Raw genomic sequence first — 20913 nt, 5'->3', positions numbered from 1 at the left:
TGGAAAATTAGTATTAGAAGTTTTCTTAGCTAAGCGTTTTTGACTGAAGTCTTTGGAGGTGTTTCTATGAATGATTTTTTTTTTCCTCAGTGTATGATTTCTGAGAGTTGTCTTGGGTAAAAACTTCTTGTGACCTCTTTTTTTTAGGCAGTTGCTGTTGCATCAGGTCTCTTGAGCCAACTGGGCAAGCCTGGATACTACACACTCTTTGCCCCGACCAATGAGGCCTTTGAGAATCTAGACAGAGATGTCTTGGAAAGACTTATGAGTGACAAAACCGTACTTCAAGGTAACCATTATGCTGTTTATATATTGTTTGAAAGTAGTAACTTTCCAACTTAGAAAGGTTGCCTGTTGAGTTGAAACTCTATATCTACACATCTAGTTACACCTTCAGACAATGGGCAAACTGCAGACCTGACTGCACTCACAGGGGAGTCCAAAATCAAGTTTAACCAAAACGTCTAAAGATTACTGGTTGGGAAATGCTTAGATGTTGAATAATGTTTTACCAGATCCTGGTGGAAAACAAATGCTGTTGTTGTTTTTTATATAAGACAGTATATCTGTTGTCCATGGATGCCCATGTCTCAATTTGAGAGGAAAGGCAGCAAATAATGGAGAAGAAGATAGTATCATTAAAATAGTATCATTAATCCAAAAATGACAAATCTTTCATCATTGACTAACTGTCATGTTTCTTCATAACAATGTCAAGCTTTGTTGTAAATATCTTCTGAGGCCCAATTAACTCAAGCCCCCACTGATGTAAATGTGGCAATTAAAAACGCTAATCATTAGAGAAGATTGGGGGCTTGTAGGACATAATAGATATAATTATGTCCTACATGTCCTATATGTATATATATATATATACTCTTGTGGAGTTTCTAATTTGAGCACTTAGTTTTCATTTTTTACATCCCTCATCTTTAAAGCTAGTTGGAAAAGATCACATGGTCTTAAAGTGTCACCATTGCATCCTTTCTGGTTTAAAGGAAGTATCTGAGAAAGGTGGGTTTGATTTGGATTTTGTTTGGGTGAAGAACTATTGTCACATGCACATACACACACTTAATGTAAATGATGCACAACATCAGTGAGGAAGTTGAGCTGCTGGGAAAGCAATATCACAGATGTAAGTGTCTCCACTCTGCCTCCGCACAGGAAGAACTGGGAGAATATTCCAGTGGACAACATCGGCTGCTGTGTTTTTAATTATCTCTTGTGTCTATAGCCTGAAACTTGGCTTAGACTATGTGAAGTCACTGTATTGTTTACAGAGTTAATCTTTAGTTAAATTTCACTCTTTTTATTTTTTCAGTCTTTTGTGGAAAATAAAATTTAAATTTGGTCAATATTTCATTATATCATATTTAATAATTTGACTCCATTTTATTCTTTGACTAAAATGGCATATCATTTTAGTCGACGAAAATAACTAATTTCTAAGAACGTCAGACCTTTACCAAATATTTAAGTATTTGAAAAATTTGAAAACATATAATTTTTTATACATGAGTTTAACATATTTAAGATTTATTAACATGTGAACTGCCTTGTAATTCTTTTGTAAATTCTTCACTTTTAAACACGTATTTTAGGCCACATTCCACACTAATCCATTATAAATGTCAGTTTTCAGTTCTCTTATGAGAGGTTCTCTCGTATTGCGTAAGCTAGCTTACGCTACGGGAAAGATTCATCTTTTCTGAGATATTGAAGCCAAAAAATTATCCTTAATTTTGTATCATTTGTCAACGCAGTGCAGCAACTGCAGACCTTGAGCGGGCTAGCTAGAGTGCATATAAGCTTGCTAGATGCCCCTCGAACGGCGACGCGGCTTCCAGTTCAGAGATGCGAAGAGCTTCGCTGAAGAGATGAAAACGACTCGGTTACTAACGTAACCTCGGTTCCCTGAGAGGAGGGAACGACTATTGCGTAAGTAGCTTACGCTATGGGAAAACTCAGTTTCTCGAGAAATATTGAAGTCTTTATGTAAAACGCATTGCAGCTGCACAGCAGACAGTGATGAGCAAGGCAGCTCGGTCATTGGCTGTGCTGTGGCAACTGCTCGAACCAGTGACGGGGCGACTTAGAACGCGCGACCAATGAGGGCGCGTCCCGCATTCGCGCGATCAGAGCCTGCTGAAATTAGCATATGATGGCTATATAATGAGCGTCCCGTCATGCTAGTTCTTTTAGATTCAATCGACTGACGCGAACTGACCAAGCACAGACGCGGCAGCTTACGCAATAGTCGTTCCCTCCTCTCAGGGAAACGAGGTTACGTTAGTAACCGAGTCATTCCCTATCGAGAGGTCTCTCCTATTGCGTAAGTAGCTTACGCTATGGGAACACCATGTAAAACGGCGTGCGTGCTGACTTCGCTCTATAAAGCCAGAGGCAGGTGCCTGAGCCTTAAAGCAAAGTGATATTCCACAAGCCGGCCAGCGGCGAGCTATATAGTGGGGTATGACAGGGCCCTTGCCTTCAAGGTGGGGCTCCTTGTACAAACACAAGCACATATCTCATGTACTGAGCTTTTGTGTACTGGTACGCATAATAAACCCTCTAAGTCGGTCAGAGACGGACCTTATAAGGGAGGAGATGATGCCCAGCATATACATACTCCAGTTCATTCCACAGTCAGACTGATAGAATGTTGGAATGCAGTGAGGGACCTGTAGGTTATAAAACCTGATAAATGTCGGCTGCAGGCCCAGCCTGCCGCCGACAAATATCTTCAATGGGTATCCCACTTGACCATGCCCACGAGGAGGCCATGCTCCTCGTAGAGTGAGCTCTGACGCCTAAGGGGCATTGAAGGCCCTTGGCTCCATAAGCTAGCGCTATAGCATCCACTATCCAGCCGATATTCGTTGCTTTGAGACAGCGAGACCCTTAGTTCGCCGCCAAAGCATACTGAATAATTGTTCCGTCTGTCTGAACAGGGCAGAACGTTCCAAATATACTCTTGAGCGCCCTGACCGGGCAGAGTAAATTTGCATCACCTTCGATCTGCTGAGGACGATAGGCTGCCAGAGATATCACCTGTGCTCTGAAGGGTGTAGAGAGCACCTTAGGAATATACCCGTGCTTTGGCCTAAGGACAACTCTGCAGTCGTTAGGTCCAAATTCCAGGCAAGCAGCTTGATGACAGCGTGCAGGTCGCCCACTCTTTTAACTGAAGCGAGTGCCAGCAAGAGCGTGGTTTTGAGCGAGAGCTGCTTGAGGTACACGGTTCGGAGAGGTTCGAACGGGGCACCTTTGAGTGCGTCCAGGACCGTGGCCAGGTCCCAGATCAGCACCGAAGGTGGGCGAGGAGGGTTCATCCTCCTAGCACCTCTTAGGAAACGAACGATCAGATTGTTTTTTCCTAATGAATGTCCTTTATCAGGATTGTGTGACGCCGCTATGGCAGCCACATAGACTTTGAGCGTGGAGGGTGTGCGGCCCGCCTCCAGCAGCTCCTGCAAAAAGGCGAGTACACTTGGTATCTCGCACGTTTTGGGGTTCAAGCTCTTGGTATCACACCAGTCACTGAACACTTTCCAATTTTTAGCATACAAGCGCCTCGTAGAGGGGGCTCGCGCCTCAGTAATGGTTTTCAGAACTCCATTGGGGAGGTTCTCGGGAACCCGTTGAGGGGCCATGCATGGAGGGCCCACAGATCGGGCGGGATGAAGAATCATCCCGCTGGCCTGTCCGAGAAGGTCTTGCCTCAGCTGAATCGGCAATTGGGCAGATTGCATCATCTGTACCAGCTCTGGAAACCACGCCTGGTTTTTCCAGAGTGGGGCTACCAGGAGCACTGCACATTTCACCTCCCTGATCCGACTGATGACCTGAGGCAGCATCGCGATCAGGGAAAAGCATACAAGGGGCTGCTCGGCCAAACTTGGGCGAGCGGTCCGTGCTTTTTGAGAAGAAGAGAGGGCAGTCGCCGCTTTCCTTGGAGGCTAAGAGGTCGACCTCTGCCTCGCCAAAGGTTCGCCATAACCACTGAACCATCAGAGGGTGGAGAGACCATTCTCCTGGGAGAACTTTGTCTCTGGATAGCATGTCCGCTCCTTGGTTCAGGACGCCTGGCACGTGCGCTGCCCTTAGCGAGCGCAGGTGGTGTTGTGACCATAGGATGAGCTCCTGGCCATAGAGTGCAGGGAGCTCGACCTGAGTCCACCTTGGCGATTTATATATGAAACTACCGTCATGTTGTCCGCTCGACCAGGACGTGTTCGCTTTGCAGGTACGGAAGCAGGGCTCTGAGAGCCAAGGCGACCGCTTTCATTTCCAGACAGTTTATGTGTAGGCTTTTCCGGTTTGACCAAAAGCCGAAACAGGCCTGCCCTTGTAAAGGGCCCCCCATCCTATTTTGGAGGCATCTGTCGTGATCATTTTCCTCAGCGTATTCACGCCCAGACTCACGCAGGTTTGATACCAGTTTATGGCTTTCCAGGGCGTCAGGGCTTTTATACAGCCGTGATTCGCTCTGATCAAAAAGTGGCCCGAGCGCCACGCGTGAGTGGGGACACGGCTCTTGAGCCAGCGCTGGAGAGGACGCATGTGCAACAATCCTAGCTGGAGTACAGCTGATGCCGAGGCCATGAGACCGAGCATTCTCTGAAATCGTTTGACGGGCGTGCGCTCGTTCTGAACGATGTTGCAAGGCGTCGAATAGAGAGCGCGTGCTCTGATGAGAGGCGCGCTGTCATCTGCACTGAGTCTAGTACTATTCCCAGAAAAGAAATATTCTGGCTGGGGGATAGCACGCTCTTTGCAAAATTTATTCTCAGACCCAGGCATTGTAAATGGCTGATAGTCCAAGATCTGTGTGTCATTAACTGAACCTCTGATTGTGCTATGATTAGCCAATCGTCGAGGTAATTCAGTATCCGCACTCCCCGCTGTCTCAGGGGGGGAAGTGCCACGTCCATACATTTCGTGAATTGAAGTGAGTATCCGTGTTTTATTATGTTCAAAACCCATTTCGGCATGTCAGGGATTTTTTCCCAGGCTTCTGCTCGCACAGATATGGGCTGAATGCCGGCTGGGGGCGTGTCGCAGTGACTGGGCCCCGCCGGCAAATCGCTTTGTGCTAACACAGAATCTACGGCTCTCAGAGGCGCAGGTGCGCGCTGAGCAGCCGTATTGAGTGCCGAGTGCAGAGGTGCGTGTGAGAGTACAGGCACATGCGCTATTTCCGAAATGCTCACAGCATGAGTCGGAGAGGTGCTTGAAACTGTATGAACAGTGTTTTGAAGTGGGGGTGCATTCATCATTATGGGCACATGCGCCACATTCATAAAGCTTTCCGCGATTTAGCGGGAGTTTCTTAGCTCGCGCATTGCATCTGTGATGTTTGCGGCATAGCTGTTTGAAACTGTGTGGGTAGCTGTGTGTAGGGGTGCGTGCAATACGGCAGGCACACGCTACACTTATAGCACTTCCCGCTTTTACTGGGGAAGTGTTTATAACTGTGGGAACAGTGCTTGTGTGTAGTGGTGCATACATGACAATAGGCACACGAACTACATTTTTGAGACATCCAGCCTGAGCTGGGGAGGTGTTTGGCACTGTTTGGACAGTATTGATATGTGGGAATGCGCACTTTAGTGTGGACATGTGAACCGTTAGTGACACAGGCAGAAAATGACTCTTTTGGTGATTTCTGTGTGTCGCCGTGATAACGGCGTTTGATTGCAGGTGAGCGAGTTTTATGACTGGCCCATTGACTGCTGTATAGACATTTCCAGCCGCCTGTAAGGGGACTGGGTAATGTTTTAAATGTTTGCGAGGGAGCGGTCCGGCATTTGCGAGACGCCGTACTCCTCTCTTTCTTCCTGCTGCTAGGAAGACTTACGAGGCTCTGTGTTCAGGGTGATTCTGGGTCGAGGGCCTTGTTGCTCCTGCGGCTTTCTTCGGCCAGCAGAACGCGAGCGGCGTCGAGCGTCCTTTTCAGGTCTGCTCTTCGGCTGGGAGACGGGCGGCTCTGCCCTGGCTCGCTGCTGCTGCTGGGGCGGTTTTTGAGATGAGCTGGAGCGCTTAGGCAGGAAGTGATGCATAGCTTGCGAATCCTTCCGTGCCTCAGTGAAGCGCTCCGTGAAATCTCTCACCGTAGGTCCGAACAGGCCGCTCGGAGTGACAGGTGCGTCAAGGAAGGGTGCCTTATCCGCGTCCTTCATCTCTGTTAGCGTTAGCCACAGATGGCACTCAAGGACAATCAAATTAGCCATGGCCCGGCCAATGGATTGGGCGGTGGCCTTTGTGGCTCGCAGAGCTACGTCCGTAGCACTGCGCAGGTCCTTAAAAGCGTCGGGTTCAGGTCCAGACTTGTCCATAGAGCGGAGAAGTTTGGCCTGAAACACTTGTAGAACCGCCATCGAATGCAGCGCTGACGCAGCTTGACCGGTGGCGGCGTATGCGCGACCAGTGAGAGCTGATGTGGTTCTGCATGGCTTCGATGGGTGAGAAGCTCTGGCCTTCCATCCAGCGGTGGAGGGTGGGCATAGATGGTTGGCCACAGTCTCCTCTAGGGGCGGAGTTGCCTCGTAGCCTCTTTCTCTCGCACCGTCCACTGAGGAGAGCGAAGAAGAGAAAGAAGGCTTTAGGCGAGCCGAGTGCGGGGCTTTCCACGACTTTGTGAGCTCGTCGTGTACCTCAGGGAAGAAAGGAGAGGGTCTCTGTCGGGGGGCCTGCCGGCGCCCCTGCAGGAACCACTCATCCAGCCGGCTGCGGGCGGGTTCTTCCGGAGAAGACCAGTCGAGCCCGAGGTCTTCCACGGCCTTAGACAGGATACGGACGATCTCCGAGTCCATGCTGGTGCCCGCGCTCGTGTCCGCTGATGCCGATGGCGCGGGGTCGAACGAGCCCGGCCAGTCGTCGGATGCAGCGTCAAGAGAGAGGCTGGTCCAGACCCAGGCAGCGAGTGCAGATGATGTGCCGATCTCCGTCGGAAAGAGGGCCTCTGCACGAGGCGTAGGCTGAAGGCATTTGAAACAACGCCTGGAAAATAACTCTTACTTTCTTAAAAAGCATTGCGGGGGTGAATGCTTGTTCAGTAAAAGGATATGCGATGTGCGCCGGATGGCGTAGCAGAAGGCTTCGAAGGCGGCTGAAGTTGCCGGCGTCCTCTCAGCAGTCCCGCTGTAAGCTTGTCCACGGCGGCGAAAGACTCCAAAAATCTGGAGGATCTAGCGAAGAGAAGGTCTTCGCTGAAGGAGATTAAATCTAAAAGAACTGGCATGACGGGACGCTCATTATATAGCCCTCATATGCTAATTTCAGCAGGCTCTGAGCACGCGAATGCGGGACGCGCCCTCATTGGTCGCGCGTTCTAAGTCGCCCCGTCACTGGTTCGAGCAGTTGCCGCAGCACAGCCAATGACCGAGCTGCCTCGCTCATCACTATCTGCTGTGCAGCTGCAATGCATTTTACATAAAGACTTCAATATTTGTCGAGAAACGGAGTTTTCCCATAGCGTAAGCTACTTACGCAATAGGAGAGACCTCTCGATAGGGAACCAGGGTTCCAGCCTACGAACTACGCTTATATGCACTCTAGCCACGCCCATGTTGGCGGGCTTTGATGCAGTAAGCGCGCGGACGCCTCTCATTGGACGCAAGTTCGCCCAAGTTCGTCTATAGGCTGCAGCAGTTGCCGCAGAGCAACCAATGAGCTCGCTAGCTAGCCCGCTCAAGGTCTGCAGTTGCTGCACTGCGTTGACAAATGATAAAAAATTAAGGATAATTTTTTGGCTTCGATATCTCAGAAAAGATGAATCTTTCCCGTAGCGTAAGCTAGCTTACGCAATACTCGTTCCCTCATCTAGAGAGAACCGAGGTTACGTTAGGTAACCGATTCGTTTCCTAACATAACCGTTCCCCAAACTATGCTATAATGGAGTGATTTTAAGAAATGCTCCATTCTTCTTGGAGGAAAAAGGTGTTCCAGTGAGGATGAGAGGCATAAATTATTTCAAATGGAAATAGATTAATGTGGACATGGCCAGTTTGCAGGGAAATCCCCAGCAGTGGATTATTTCAATCAATCACATCTAGATTTTTCAAATGAATAAATGTATACAGAAACAATACATTGTTAATGTATTGTGTATTGTTTATTTTTGTCATATTTTGCATTTAATTTTAATTTTAATTTTGACACTGCATCTCTCATTTTGGTTATTTTTTCAAGCACTTTTGAAGTACCACATTCTGAACTCAGTCCAATGCTCTGAGGCCATTACAGCAGGCTCCATCTATGAGACTATTGAAGGCAGTAACATTGAGATTGGATGTGATGGTGAGAGCCTTACAGTTAATGGCATCAAGATGGTGCTGAAGAAGGACATTGTCACCAGCAATGGTGTCATTCATCTGATCGACCAGGTGTTAATGCCCGACTCTGGTAAGTTTTAGACTTCTTTACCTGTCCAATATATTCACATTTTTAACTGTTTTTTAATTTATAATTTTTATTGTTTATGTAATCCAAATGATAAAAATGTAATTCATTTTGTACATTATATACTCTTACAAAAGTAGAGTTTTGGAAACTAGAACATCACTGACATTTCATAGTTATAAACGTTTCCTCAAAAGTTATCAAGACTTTTTAGGGCTGTGCATAACGTATAATGCTTTAATTGAAACAATTTAAATCCTTCCTGTAGCCAAGCAGGTAATGGAGCTTGTGGGCCCATCTCAGAACATCTTCAGTGACATGGTGTCTGAGCTCGGCCTCTCTGCCGCCTTGAAGTCTAAAACTGAATACACTGTTCTTGCTCCCTTAAACGGAGCCTTCTCTGGTGAGTCTAACTGCTTGAAGACTCAATAAGCAACACACAGGAAGTCTATGCAAAGAGTATTGTGAAAAATTTACTTTAGGTCTGTTTTTCATTTCAGTCTTTTCACTTTTTAAATGTTTCATGTTGCAGAATAATATGTACAGCAAACTGTGTATTCATATAATTCGAACTCATGACTCCAGGGGAGTTAGTCAGCGTCTTTACTCACTGAGCTAGCCAGGTCCTGATTTCATATTATTAATTTTGGTTGAATGTAATCTGCTTACTCGTGTAAGATCTGTTTTATAATGAAATAACTATTTCAAATGACATCTATTCACTTGTCCTGCAGATGAGGTAATGTCTATGGACCAGCGTCTCTTGAAGATTTTTCTGGAAAACCACATCTTGAAACTCAAGGTTACTCTTAGTGAACTCTACAATGGCCAACTGCTTGAAACCCTGGGAGGAAAATTGCTCAGAGTCTTCATTTATCGCACGGTGAGAAAAAGAGTCATACTTTGTTTCTTTCTTTTTTTTTGTCTAAGAAAGAGAATAAGAACAATAGTGGACCTGCAAACAATTACTGTGTAAATGGCATTGCCCACCAACTCCATGAGTGAAAACAAACACTTTATTGCACTGGTCTTTGGCAGTTGAGTTTATATTCTTCAGATAAGTTGTTGGAGCTGACGTTTCTCCCTGACTGACTAATTCTCTCTTAATGCTCTGTAAAGGGTCCAAGACAAAACTGTTTCATCATGCTCTGGATTACATGTTAATTTTCAATGTGTGTATTAGGCTGTGTGCATTGAGAATGCTTGTATGGTGAGAGGCAGCAGAGAGGGCAGTAATGGAGTCCTTCATCTCATGAGGTCACTGATCCAACCAGCCCAAACAACCATCTACGAGCTGCTCTTGAAAGATGGACGCTTCAAGTGAGATTATCACAATAACATTGGTGATTTACTGTTATTAATTGTATATTAAAGGGATAGTTATCCCAAAAATGAACATGTCATTCTAGAATCTTTCTGTCTCTGATGGAGAGTGCTGGACTGACAGATCTGCTGAAACAGGAGGGATCATACACTCTATTTGCTCCCATTGATGAGGCCTTTGGAACCCTGACAGAGGAAGACATCACTCTTTTAAAAAGTAAACCTGTTTTTCAGCATTCTTTTCCTTGGTTCTTTACTTTATATAACATTTTTCTATAATTGTTTGCCTGTTTTTACACAAACACATCAGTGCAACTCATACCTGACAGGAGACCATTACAAATTTTTTCCCACTGTTCTGCAGGTGATATCAACACCCTGAGGACAATCCTGCTGTACCATTTTAGCAATGGCATCTTTATAAATGGCGGGCTGGAGGGTGGAGTGACTAACCTTCTAAAGACCATCCAGGGTAACAACCTCCAAGTGCTCTCTGTAAGTTCTCTGTTATTTTAAGATAATACTTCCAATCATCTAAAGCCTTGAAATATTTAGGAATTTTAAAATAGTGATTTCCAGGCCTGACCAGTTAAGTAAATATTTAAAAAGTAATGTAAATGTCAAAAGTAAATACACGTTTTTAATAATGTTTGGCTTATAATATATATATATATATATATATATATATATATATATATATATATATATATATATATATATATATAATTGGCTAGAAATGCCTTTTTGTGAGTGCAATTACTATCAAACAAGAAATCATACAGAAATTATCTAAAAATTCACTGAAATTCATTGGTAAAAAAATGTGGGAACCCTGCATTTTATATTGGAGTGTCCACTACATATGTGTGCAAAAACTAGAAGTTGTGCTTTACACTCTACACTGGGGTGCTAATATTGCCCCAAGTCTATCATATTTATTGGTCATGGTTATTAGGGACTAATCTGATTTCACACTTTAGTTAGCGCAAACATAGATTGTTCCTCTAATGTCAGCCTTTTCCCAACAGTGAATATGGAAACATTTCTAATTATAACCTTTTTCCAGTTACGTGATTGAAGTTGAGAGTCCTTTCTCAATTCATGATAAAACTACTCAACTTTAAAAGAGTTAAAAGACTTTTAACAATGAGCCAGTACTAGTATTTTACTGCAAAAAAGGAAGGACCGGACATGCTGTTGTGGTCAAATGATACAATTAGACGCAGGACAAATTTCCAGTGTCTATTCTCGAAAACCCCTTTAGTAAATTATGACAATTCATGCAAATCTTTCTGAAAAATAACAACATTAGAACAGATTTATTACAAAACCTGATTACACTTTAAACATTTTACCATATCACATCTTATTCGGAACTATAATTTTTTTATGTTATTGTGTGTACTGTATGACAGAGGGTCTGTAGCATGGGGGTATTTTTGTGTGAATTCAGGACATTTCTGCAGTGATAATGTTATAGATTTCAGCCAGTTTACACCTATCACTCAAACTCAACATAGGTTAGACTAAATCTCAGAACCTCCTCCACCCTTAACTACCTACAGTATAAAACCTACAGTATTGCCCTCTAAACTTTTCTTGTGGCACTTGCCCACCCTAATCATCACATGCCCCTCCAAAAGATTGTATCTTAGTACTGGCCTTTAATGTATGTCCAGCGTTTGAAAGCTGCCTGTCTGAACACAGTCAAAGATCATACCTCAACATGCTCCCCTAAATGTAAACAACATTAATGCCAATTTTTTGTTAAAGATTAACACCCTTGTTGTACACAGGTTAACAACTCCATCCATGTGAACTCAGTGGATGTTCCAGATTTTGATCTTATGGCATCCAATGGAGTGGTCCATGTAGTTAAGTCCATATTATATCCTGCAGGTAAATTATTTACAGTATTAAAAATGTGTCTATGTTTAAAAGTGTTTTGAATATTTTGGAGGGCATTTGTATATGCTTTTGAGTCAATTGTGCCAATCTGTCCATGCACATCATGAGTTGAACTATATTTTACCTTTAGTACTTCAATGTAAAATAAATATCAACGAGTTGCAAAATGTTGATTTCATAATGACAATTTGAATTATGAATAAGCAGTTCTTCTGCAAAGTTATATAGTTTGATAACCTATTTGTAGGTGGTTTGCCGTTGTCACAACTTCAAAAACCACTCATCCAGTCAGATTCATGGTATAAGCTTGCTTTTTAACTGTATTACATAAACTATAGTCCAATAAGCTATTTAGATAATTTTGCTATAATTCACAGATCTACCAGTTGGCCGTGAAGACATATTGTTTCTTCTGAAGAGACTCATTAAACACATGCAGCTGAAGGTACAGCAGAATGCATATCACATCTGAAAACCTCAGTCGTGATTTGCCCCATAGGAACACATTGAGTTCAGCGTTTGTGTTTTTGGATTTTGCCATTTTTATTCATTTATTTATTTTTATCTGGTTTGTGTGTAGTTTAAATCCGGATTCACATACCATGAGATTCCACTTACATTCATCCGTAAGTTCACTTTCATACCTTCATTCTTAAACACACCATCACTAGAATGTGTGTAATACATTTGAAAGAGTTTTTATTAATAAATATTGTGTTTCACCTTGTAGGGAGGACTATAACTACACATGTCATTGAGAAAGGTAATACATTACATCACTGGGTTATATTTTCCATTTTAAAACCCATTAAAATCTACAAATTAAGTTTTAATTGCTGGCTTAATTTATTTTAAATAAATCAAAGTGGTGACTAAGGTACAACCTGCAATTCATTGCACTTTTTCATGCACTTTGAATTTAGTCACTGATAAAGAAAATATAGTTGAAATTCTTGAAAACACATATATACTGTATATAATGTATATGAGTATGTCACAAAGAGTATGTCATAACCTAATATAAAACAAATGTCATTTGATGACAAACTTACTTCCAAACCTCTGAATTCCAATGCTTTTGCCCATCCATTCACCCCCTTATAACAGTACCATCATAAGCATTTATGTAATTTCTTTGTGATACTTAACTTCTCAGGCAAAACCGTTCTCTGGCAGCCAATTATTCCCAGAAGCACTTTTAGGTATTTGTACAATTATGTATTTACACAATTATTATCCAGTAAACAACACATCTGAATTTTGCCTCGACTGCAACTCTGGGCGAACTGATTCATCTTAAAGCCCCAGAGGACAAAGAATGGAATAGAGCACAAGTTTTTTTTTTTATATCCTTTGTCTGGAACCACTGGAACACTGGCATCTCCTCTGGCAGTTGCTGGGCAGATAAAGCAGATAAAGAGTCATTACAGACATATAAGAGTTTTTCATTGCTGGAGATAAGTTTTTCATTGCTGGAGACCTACCTGTTCTCAACCAAGTTAGAAAGTGTAATTGCATATGTGGTTGTCGCTGTAGTGGTTGTCGGCTTGGAAAAATCCCACATTTTTATTATTATTTTTCTTCAATATACAGTCATTACCAGCTGAAGTATGTAATTTCTGTGCCACTAGCATCAGCACACAGAAGAAAAAAAAAAGAAGAAAAAAAATCTGCTACTTAAGCTGTGTTTGTGAAATCTGATCATGGCTATTTCGTTTAGTTAGAACATCTTGGCTCACCTTTGTCAAAATGTACATATTTTTAATGGGCAGAAGCACAAAACACGATCCCTGTTGCACTGTTTAGAAAAAAGTGGCAATCTGGAATTCATTAACAGTTCTCTGGACAAAGGCAGTAATTATTAAAGTTGATAACTGGTTTTGATTCCTGTTCTCATTGTTGATCTTGTAAAAGCCACGAGGAGTATGACTGGATCTGCACAATGCATCAATGGATATGTGGAAATTTTAGCAGGGGTCTTCATTATTTATAAAGGAACTTTTTGCATTTGAAGTGAATAAATCAAGTAGTGTATACTGTAAATTACACAGAATGGCATATGAAAATTTTTAATGTTTTAGCACAAAAAAAAACAATTACAGCATTCATTCTAAAATAATGCCACAAAATTCAATATGTTAGCTTTTTCAAACAGTCTGCTACAACTGGAAACAAACCTAATTTAATCAGCATGATAGCTAAGTAGGTAGCAACACTCTTTACCAGGAAAGACAATGTTTTCATGGAAGTACTGTGAAGATTATTGGATTAAGCAATTACGGCCAGTGTGTTTTTACCACTGCTTTGATTCAACTGACCTGATCTGTTTTTTTTTATCTATACATATATATATATAGGTCCTGAGATCAAGGTGATTGAGAAAGATCCACCCATTACCAAATTGACCAGGATTATTGAACAAAAGCCTAGTGGCGCTCAAATGAGGGTAGAGGGGGAGACTGGAAAAGTCACCAGAGTCATTGAACATGAGCCAATCACCAAAGTAACTAGAATCATCGAGGGCCAGCTGCCAGTTACTACAGTCACCAAAGTGATTGATTCTGAGCCTGTATCTGAAAAGATTGGGATTAAAGGAGATCGGAGTATCTCCAAAGTTACAAGAGTGGTTGAAGTAGATCTGAGTAGCACCAAAGATACAAGAGTGACTGAAGGAGATCCAAGTATCACCAAAGTTACAAAAGTGACTGAAGGAGATCCGAGTATCACCAAAGTTACAAGAGTGATTGAAGGAGATCCGAGTATCACCAAAGATACAAGAGTGATTGAAGGAGATCCAAGTATCACCAAAGATATAAAAGTGATTGAAGGAGATCTGAGTATCACCAAAGATACAAGAGTGATTGAAGGAGATCCGAGTATCACCAAAGTTACAAGAGTGATTGAAGGAGAGCCGAGTATCACCAAAGTTACAAGAGTGATTGAAGGAGATCCGAGTATCACCAAAGATACAAGAGTGATTGAAGGAGATCCGAGTATCACCAAAGTTACAAGAGTGATTGAAGGAGATCCGAGTATCACCAAAGTTACAAGAGTGATTGAAGGAGATCCGAGTATCACCAAAGTTACAAGAGTGATTGAAGGAGAGCCGAGTATCACCAAAGTTACAAGAGTTATTGAAGGGAAGCCATCAGTTACAAAGGCCACAAGGTTCATTGAAAGTATGTCCTTACATTTTTTATTATCAGACAGCATTAGATTGAGTTGCAGGATTAATTTTGTATTAGACCTATTAAGTTTGTTGTGAACGACACCTAAAACTGTTATTTTCTAGTAATAATATTAAAAACCCTTGTTTTATTCCATCACTCTTTTTGTTTAGCGCACAGTGCCTCCTCTGATGGTGAACTTGACGCTGATAGAGAAATCAAGACAGTCGTGGGTGAAGGTCATTGAATTTAATATAAACTTCCACATGATATCAATTGACAAGTTTTCATTCCTATGTAAACGTATGTTCTATTGAGAAACTGGACATTTGGGGGGCAAAGGGCATGTCTTTTAAAAATAAAATGAAAAATAGCCAGAGTGTCTAGTTATGTCACATCCATGAACCATAATATACTACTTGCTGGTTGGTTTAATGTGATATTTAGGCAAGGGGCATTCTCATTCTAGAGAGCATTTGATTAGACAAAGATCTTTGTAGTTCAGCATGAGTTATTAATATTTTTGATCTGTTTTCCAGAAACAGAAAGACTGTCCATTTTAAATGCATATATCAGCTAATGGATAATTTTGTCACCATTTTGGAGTTCACTAGCATATAGATGCCTTCAAAGCTAATAAACATGGTCTAAAAGAAACTAGTTAAACTGAAATAGTTTTTAAGAGTTAAAATGTGCTGTTGATTAAATCAATATCTAAGAAATAGATGCCAACCATTAGAAGATGGACATCAGTCCTAAATTGGCTTTGAATGGATATTGTAAACATTCAGGTTCATGATAGCTTGTAAGTTCAGTCATGACTCTGAATAGATTTTAAAGTATTATAATGGATATGGCAAGTTAGTAGGTTTTATTTTGACAGATTAAATCTGTTTACACTGCAGAAGAGTAAGTATGAAGACTTGCTACTGCTAAGAACATACACAGATATACTGTGTCAAGCAAGTAACACATGCTGTTGCTGCAGAGTTAAAGCATATCTAGACATGTGTTGCTGGGGAGGAGGAGGGTTTCTTGTAGAGAAAACTCTAGAAGCACGCTGCTGTGAGACCTGCTTACTTGCAAATATCTGAGCTATTTAAATGCTAGACAAAGATGGAATACGCAAGATGATTGGCTTGCAGACTGCATGTCAAAGGCTCGCCCATGTAGTATTTGAGCTGATTAGCTAATGGACTACATGTTAAAGAACCAGCTTGTGCCATGTAGAGTTTCATGTCTGAACATAAAATCATTTGTGCCAAACTGTGACAAAACCTCCAATTCTCCCATGTCCCATGATATTTTTTTACATGTCATTTTATTTGTTGTAGATTTAACTATGGTGAAAACGTTTTCGGACAGTGAAGTACACATCCTCCGGGAGGAAGATATCAAACACATTACTGATGCAATCACTCAGGGAGGTTGGTCAAAGACAGTTTTGGTTCACTTATTTGGTTCTGTTAAAGAGAGTTTAGGTTTATACACAATCACTTTATGCTAGAGATTTATGATTTTGAAATACTTGGACCAGTGGTGTCTGTGAAGCTGTTGTTTCTTTTTAGGTTTCACAAAGGGTTGACTTTTTTTTATTGAGAGCAGCTGTGAGCTAAGTGATTCATGGTTGTTTAGTAATACACAGTGTTTGTTTGTCTAATTTTATACCCATTAATTACAACCCCAAGTGATGTAACTGAATCAAGTTTTATGTCTGCGGATAGCTGTTATTCATCATACTGGCAATGTGTAATGGATGATGTTTTGTCCCAGCTCTACAGCCCCATTGGTTTTCTCATGGCTAGCACAAATGGCTCTTAGTCTCTTCCAGTAGTTTTTGTTTTAAGATTCTATCCCATGGTTTTCATTCATTTTTGGCAAGATCACACTTTTGATAATGCACAGAGAATGAATCCATTTTTGTCAACATCAAAACCTGTTATGCAGTTGAGCTAAGATAACAGGATTTCCTCATTTACTGTGTTACACACTAGTTTGGCTGGAGTTGGTTTGAATTTTGTCCCATTTGTCCCATAAGTTCATGCTCATCCATTTTTTCATCTGTTGTTCATCTTGTTCCTGAAGGTGAACCAGTGATCACTACTATAAGCCAGAGCCTCAGATTGTTGAAGATGCATTAAATATGTTGATATGATGTAGTTAGATGTTTGCCAAGATGTTAGTGTTCTTCCTTGGTTTTAATCTGTTGTCTCCTTGTGCTATAAGGTGGACCAGGGCTCACCACTATTACTGGAGTAATCAAACCCGTACCTCAGATCATTGAAGGTAAGCCCTAAATCAAATAGTGATGTAATAAGGTTTGAGTTTTGCCCAAATATTAGCATTCTTTAAATGAGTAGTTTGCTTCAGGTCCCAGATTTTACATTGGACATCGAGTAGCGACCAAAATCAATACCAAAACCGTTTAGCGTACAAAAGACAACAATGTCTTGTAATTCAAATATTAAAATGTATTAAAATTGCCATAACTGCATGGGCTCAACAGTATGCAAAATAATTAACATGGCATGACAAGTTTGTCAATGCATAAATAACAGCATAAGTGTGATTTACCTGCATTTCACATGGTATAAACACTGCGTTAAATGTTGTTATAGTATTTGCTGTATAACCAAGTGACAGATTAATTTGCAGCAGAATATCGTAGAGTTTTATCAGAAGGCTTTGATGTCAGCGACTAAAGATATGGGGAGTGTTTTCTCCTCCTTTCTAAATGATGATAAGCCTTTTTACATTTGCTTTCCAAACTTGATCATAATTAGAGGGTTTGGTATTTGCATTTTGCATTGTTTTTTCTCCCACAGTCTGGCCACCAGTCACGAACACCACCAGAGTGGTCACGCTGTGATATCAGCAACAGTAGGTCAAAGGTTTTACTGCAGAAATCGGTCTGCTTACTGAAATTCAAACCACTTCCCTAATGGCTGAAGCTGAAAGTGTTGTTGAACGTATGGGCACATGTGAGCTTCAGTTTCGGGTTGAAATGTCCACTGAGTGGTATCAAAAGCAAATATTTATTGATGTAATTCAGTCAACAAGAATGCATATTGTATTAAGACCCAAACCTGAACCATCAGTGGAGGAAAAATGCAACTTTAGAGCGAAAATGCAACCTCTGAATCGTGCTTACCATTGTTTATGTGAACATGATTACTTCCTGATTTCCACAGGACCAGAAACCAAGTCTCTGAATTTGTTTGCGCAAAGTGCTATCAGTAGCGCTAGAGGAAAAGTACTCATGTTTGTATTGATGAAAAAATGTCTGACAGGAGATGCCACTTGTTACTACAGGAATTCAGCTGAAAGGGTTTATTCTCAGGGTGCCTGAACTTTTGGAAATCAGCATTTCCTATGCGATCATGTTGGAAGCACAGCATGTAAATCAAAGCATATAAATCTGTTGTATGTTCTCAAAGGTGAACCAGAGATCACCGCTGTTACCAGAATAATCAAGCCAGAGTATCAGATGGTTGAAGGTGGTCGCACCTAATAAATCAATAAGTGATTTAATGGGGTTTGAGTTTGTGTTATATCACTATTTATGTTGAATTTTTGTGTTTGGAGGTGGAACAGGGCTCTCCACTATTACCAGAGTCATCAAACCAGAACCTCAGATCATTGAAGGCAAGACCTTATAAATTAAATTGTGATGTTCCTTCTCCATCAAGTATGCATGCTGAAGGACTGTTTTAGACTGCACTTACACTGTCACAAAATGTGCAAAAATATTACCGTTAATGGTACAACAGCTTGTCACTAGGGCAGTACCCTTAAAGGTACACCCACTGTACCCTTTTTTCACTTTAAACAACAGATAAATTAGGAGCCTATTTAAAGATTTTAAACTATAAAATTAAAGAGTCAGTGGGAATGGCAAAGAAGTTTTGATATTTTTGTGTAGCACAAACCACTAATGGGCTGGGAAAGTGCAATTTAATTTGGAGGTTCTTCTCCAGTTATTACAACGTCTGCATATATTTCATTTCTTGTCAACCAACAGTTGATACCGTCTGCTATGGGAGACCCCGAACTGCAAATGCCGAAACTGATATTAGACTTAGCGCTGAGAATAGACGTGGATCTTAGATGTCTCAACGCAATGACCTCTATCTCAAGAAAATAGCAAACTGAGCTTTGCGCCACTTCATTTACATGCAATACACCCACGGATATTGCGAACACTCCCACCCATGTGCTTTGTGCTGGCATGAAATTTGGATAAGATGTAGTAGCGCATGTTTGTTGCGTGAAGTGCTGCATGTTGAGCAGTCATGAAAAAAAGGACCCTTAAATTGCTAATGTGGAACTTATAAGGTAAAAAGGGTACAGTGGGTGTACATTTGAGGGTACTGCCCTAGGGACAAGCTGTTTTACTCTTAAATGTGCAGATTTGTGATTTTTTTTTCTTTCTTACAGTGTATGATATAACAGGCAAAATATGTTAGCTTGACTTTAGTAGTATAATATTTACTGAATTTATTCTTTCCATTTAGGACCAGACATTTCAAAGATTTTATCTCTCAAAGACAATAAAGACCTCTTTGATGCAGAGACAGAGAGAATCACCAAAATCATTAAGGGTTAGTGGCTTCATAGCTCTACATTATTAGTAACATAGGACATATAATTAGTCCTGGTTCATTTCTGCTCCTATATTTATTTTTATTTCAGAGGGACGTTCTAAAAAACGAGCTGCCATCAGACAATCACCAGGTATGTAGATGTCCACTGACACATTTCTGACGTGTTCTTGGAAGTCACTTTCTTGCAGTTTTATATGGATAATGATACCTTTTGGGTCCATAGTAAACAGTCGTTTTTTTTATCACTTTTTTACCATTTAAAATCCCATTTAAAATGTGTGTGTGTGTGTGTGTGTGTGTGTGTGTGTGTGTGTGTGTGTGTGCATGCGTGTGGCCTACACAGCAGGAACAAGGAGAAGAGTGAGACTGGTTAGACGTCACAACAAACCTAGACACTGAGACTGTTTTAACTCACAAAATCCCTTAAAAAAGACTGGCACCAATGAATCAAATGGATGCTTACTTTACCTGGAGCTACAGCTTAAGGGAAAGACAGTGTTGTTGAACAGTGTGTTTGTCCTGACCAATACACCTTTTATTACAAACCACATAGAATGTTTGCATATTACAAACCAATGCAGAAATATCTTGGATTTGTGTGGTATACACACAAGGGGTACTTGAAATGGTGGTGGTTAACAAGAGAGAAATTGGTAGTTTTTTAAGCTGTTTATATTTTGTCTTTAAATATACTGTATAATGTATGTTTCATAAAAGTGATTAAAGAACCTTGTCATTGAGCTTATCATGCACATGATAAGTGATGGTGCTTGCATTCAGAGATATGAATGCATTTTTATGTGTAAGAATCAGCAAACTTTGTCTGTTTTATAAAGAGTTTCCTGTAAATTATGCAACTTTCGACTGCATTTTTTACTGTTGTTACTTTATAATTTGTTTATTGACTGAGCTGTCTAAAAATTATTATAATTTTTTTTATTATTTCATTTATTTCAAATAAAAATCATGATAAATCAAGCCTCAATGGTGATTAAAATAATAAAATAAAACCAATTCCTGCTTATCACAGCTCACTCTGTTTCTGTGTTTTTAATATATATATATATATACACATATACATATATATTTATATATATATAGACTAACACACACACACACACACACACACACACAGTACTGTGCAAAAGTCTCAGAAACATTTGTCTTAAGATGGTAATTTATATCTTCAGCTTTAGTGTGTCAATAGGAAATATAAATGTTAGACTCCCAAACATTACTTTTACAAATAGAATAGAATAGAAAAACAGGGAGCCCAGCAACAGAAGACATGGTCCCCACAGATCCCCCCACTGAACATTGGGTCAGTCTGGGATTACATGAAGATACAGAAGTAATTGAGATACAGAGTAATATATAGAAGAACTGTGGTGAATTCTCCAAGAAGCTTGGAACATCCTATCAGCCAACAACCAAGAAAAGTAGGAGAATTGGTGCTGTTTTAAAGGCAAAAGTGTTCACACCAAATATCGATTTAGCAATTTTCT

At 40.9% G+C, this 20913-nt stretch overlaps 1 protein-coding gene across 1 annotated transcript in view; it reads left to right on the top strand.

Annotated features, from left to right (window-relative positions):
• The window catches only part of LOC127635889 (periostin-like), a 30172-nt gene extending 9740 nt beyond the window's left edge, over positions 1 to 20432 (top strand). Inside the window, exons 7-25 of the mRNA XM_052116160.1 lie at positions 148 to 289; positions 8197 to 8409; positions 8675 to 8809; positions 9141 to 9289; positions 9590 to 9726; positions 9816 to 9946; positions 10094 to 10224; positions 11526 to 11628; positions 12015 to 12082; positions 12218 to 12263; positions 12368 to 12400; positions 13995 to 14816; positions 14978 to 15043; positions 16139 to 16231; positions 17031 to 17090; positions 18390 to 18449; positions 19319 to 19405; positions 19497 to 19538; positions 19752 to 20432. Coding sequence (XP_051972120.1) covers positions 148 to 289; positions 8197 to 8409; positions 8675 to 8809; positions 9141 to 9289; positions 9590 to 9726; positions 9816 to 9946; positions 10094 to 10224; positions 11526 to 11628; positions 12015 to 12082; positions 12218 to 12263; positions 12368 to 12400; positions 13995 to 14816; positions 14978 to 15043; positions 16139 to 16231; positions 17031 to 17090; positions 18390 to 18449; positions 19319 to 19405; positions 19497 to 19538; positions 19752 to 19807 — 2574 coding nt within the window. The 3' untranslated portion in view covers positions 19808 to 20432. The remainder of the gene's footprint in view (positions 1 to 147; positions 290 to 8196; positions 8410 to 8674; positions 8810 to 9140; positions 9290 to 9589; positions 9727 to 9815; positions 9947 to 10093; positions 10225 to 11525; positions 11629 to 12014; positions 12083 to 12217; positions 12264 to 12367; positions 12401 to 13994; positions 14817 to 14977; positions 15044 to 16138; positions 16232 to 17030; positions 17091 to 18389; positions 18450 to 19318; positions 19406 to 19496; positions 19539 to 19751) is intronic.
• Positions 20433 to 20913: the final 481 nt, after the last annotated feature.

Source organism: Xyrauchen texanus, chromosome 43, assembly GCF_025860055.1.
Source record: "Xyrauchen texanus isolate HMW12.3.18 chromosome 43, RBS_HiC_50CHRs, whole genome shotgun sequence".
NCBI classification, from domain to species: Eukaryota; Metazoa; Chordata; class Actinopteri; order Cypriniformes; family Catostomidae; genus Xyrauchen; species Xyrauchen texanus.
Note: the sequence above shows the minus strand (reverse complement) of the source record. Positions and strands in the feature narration are given on the sequence as shown.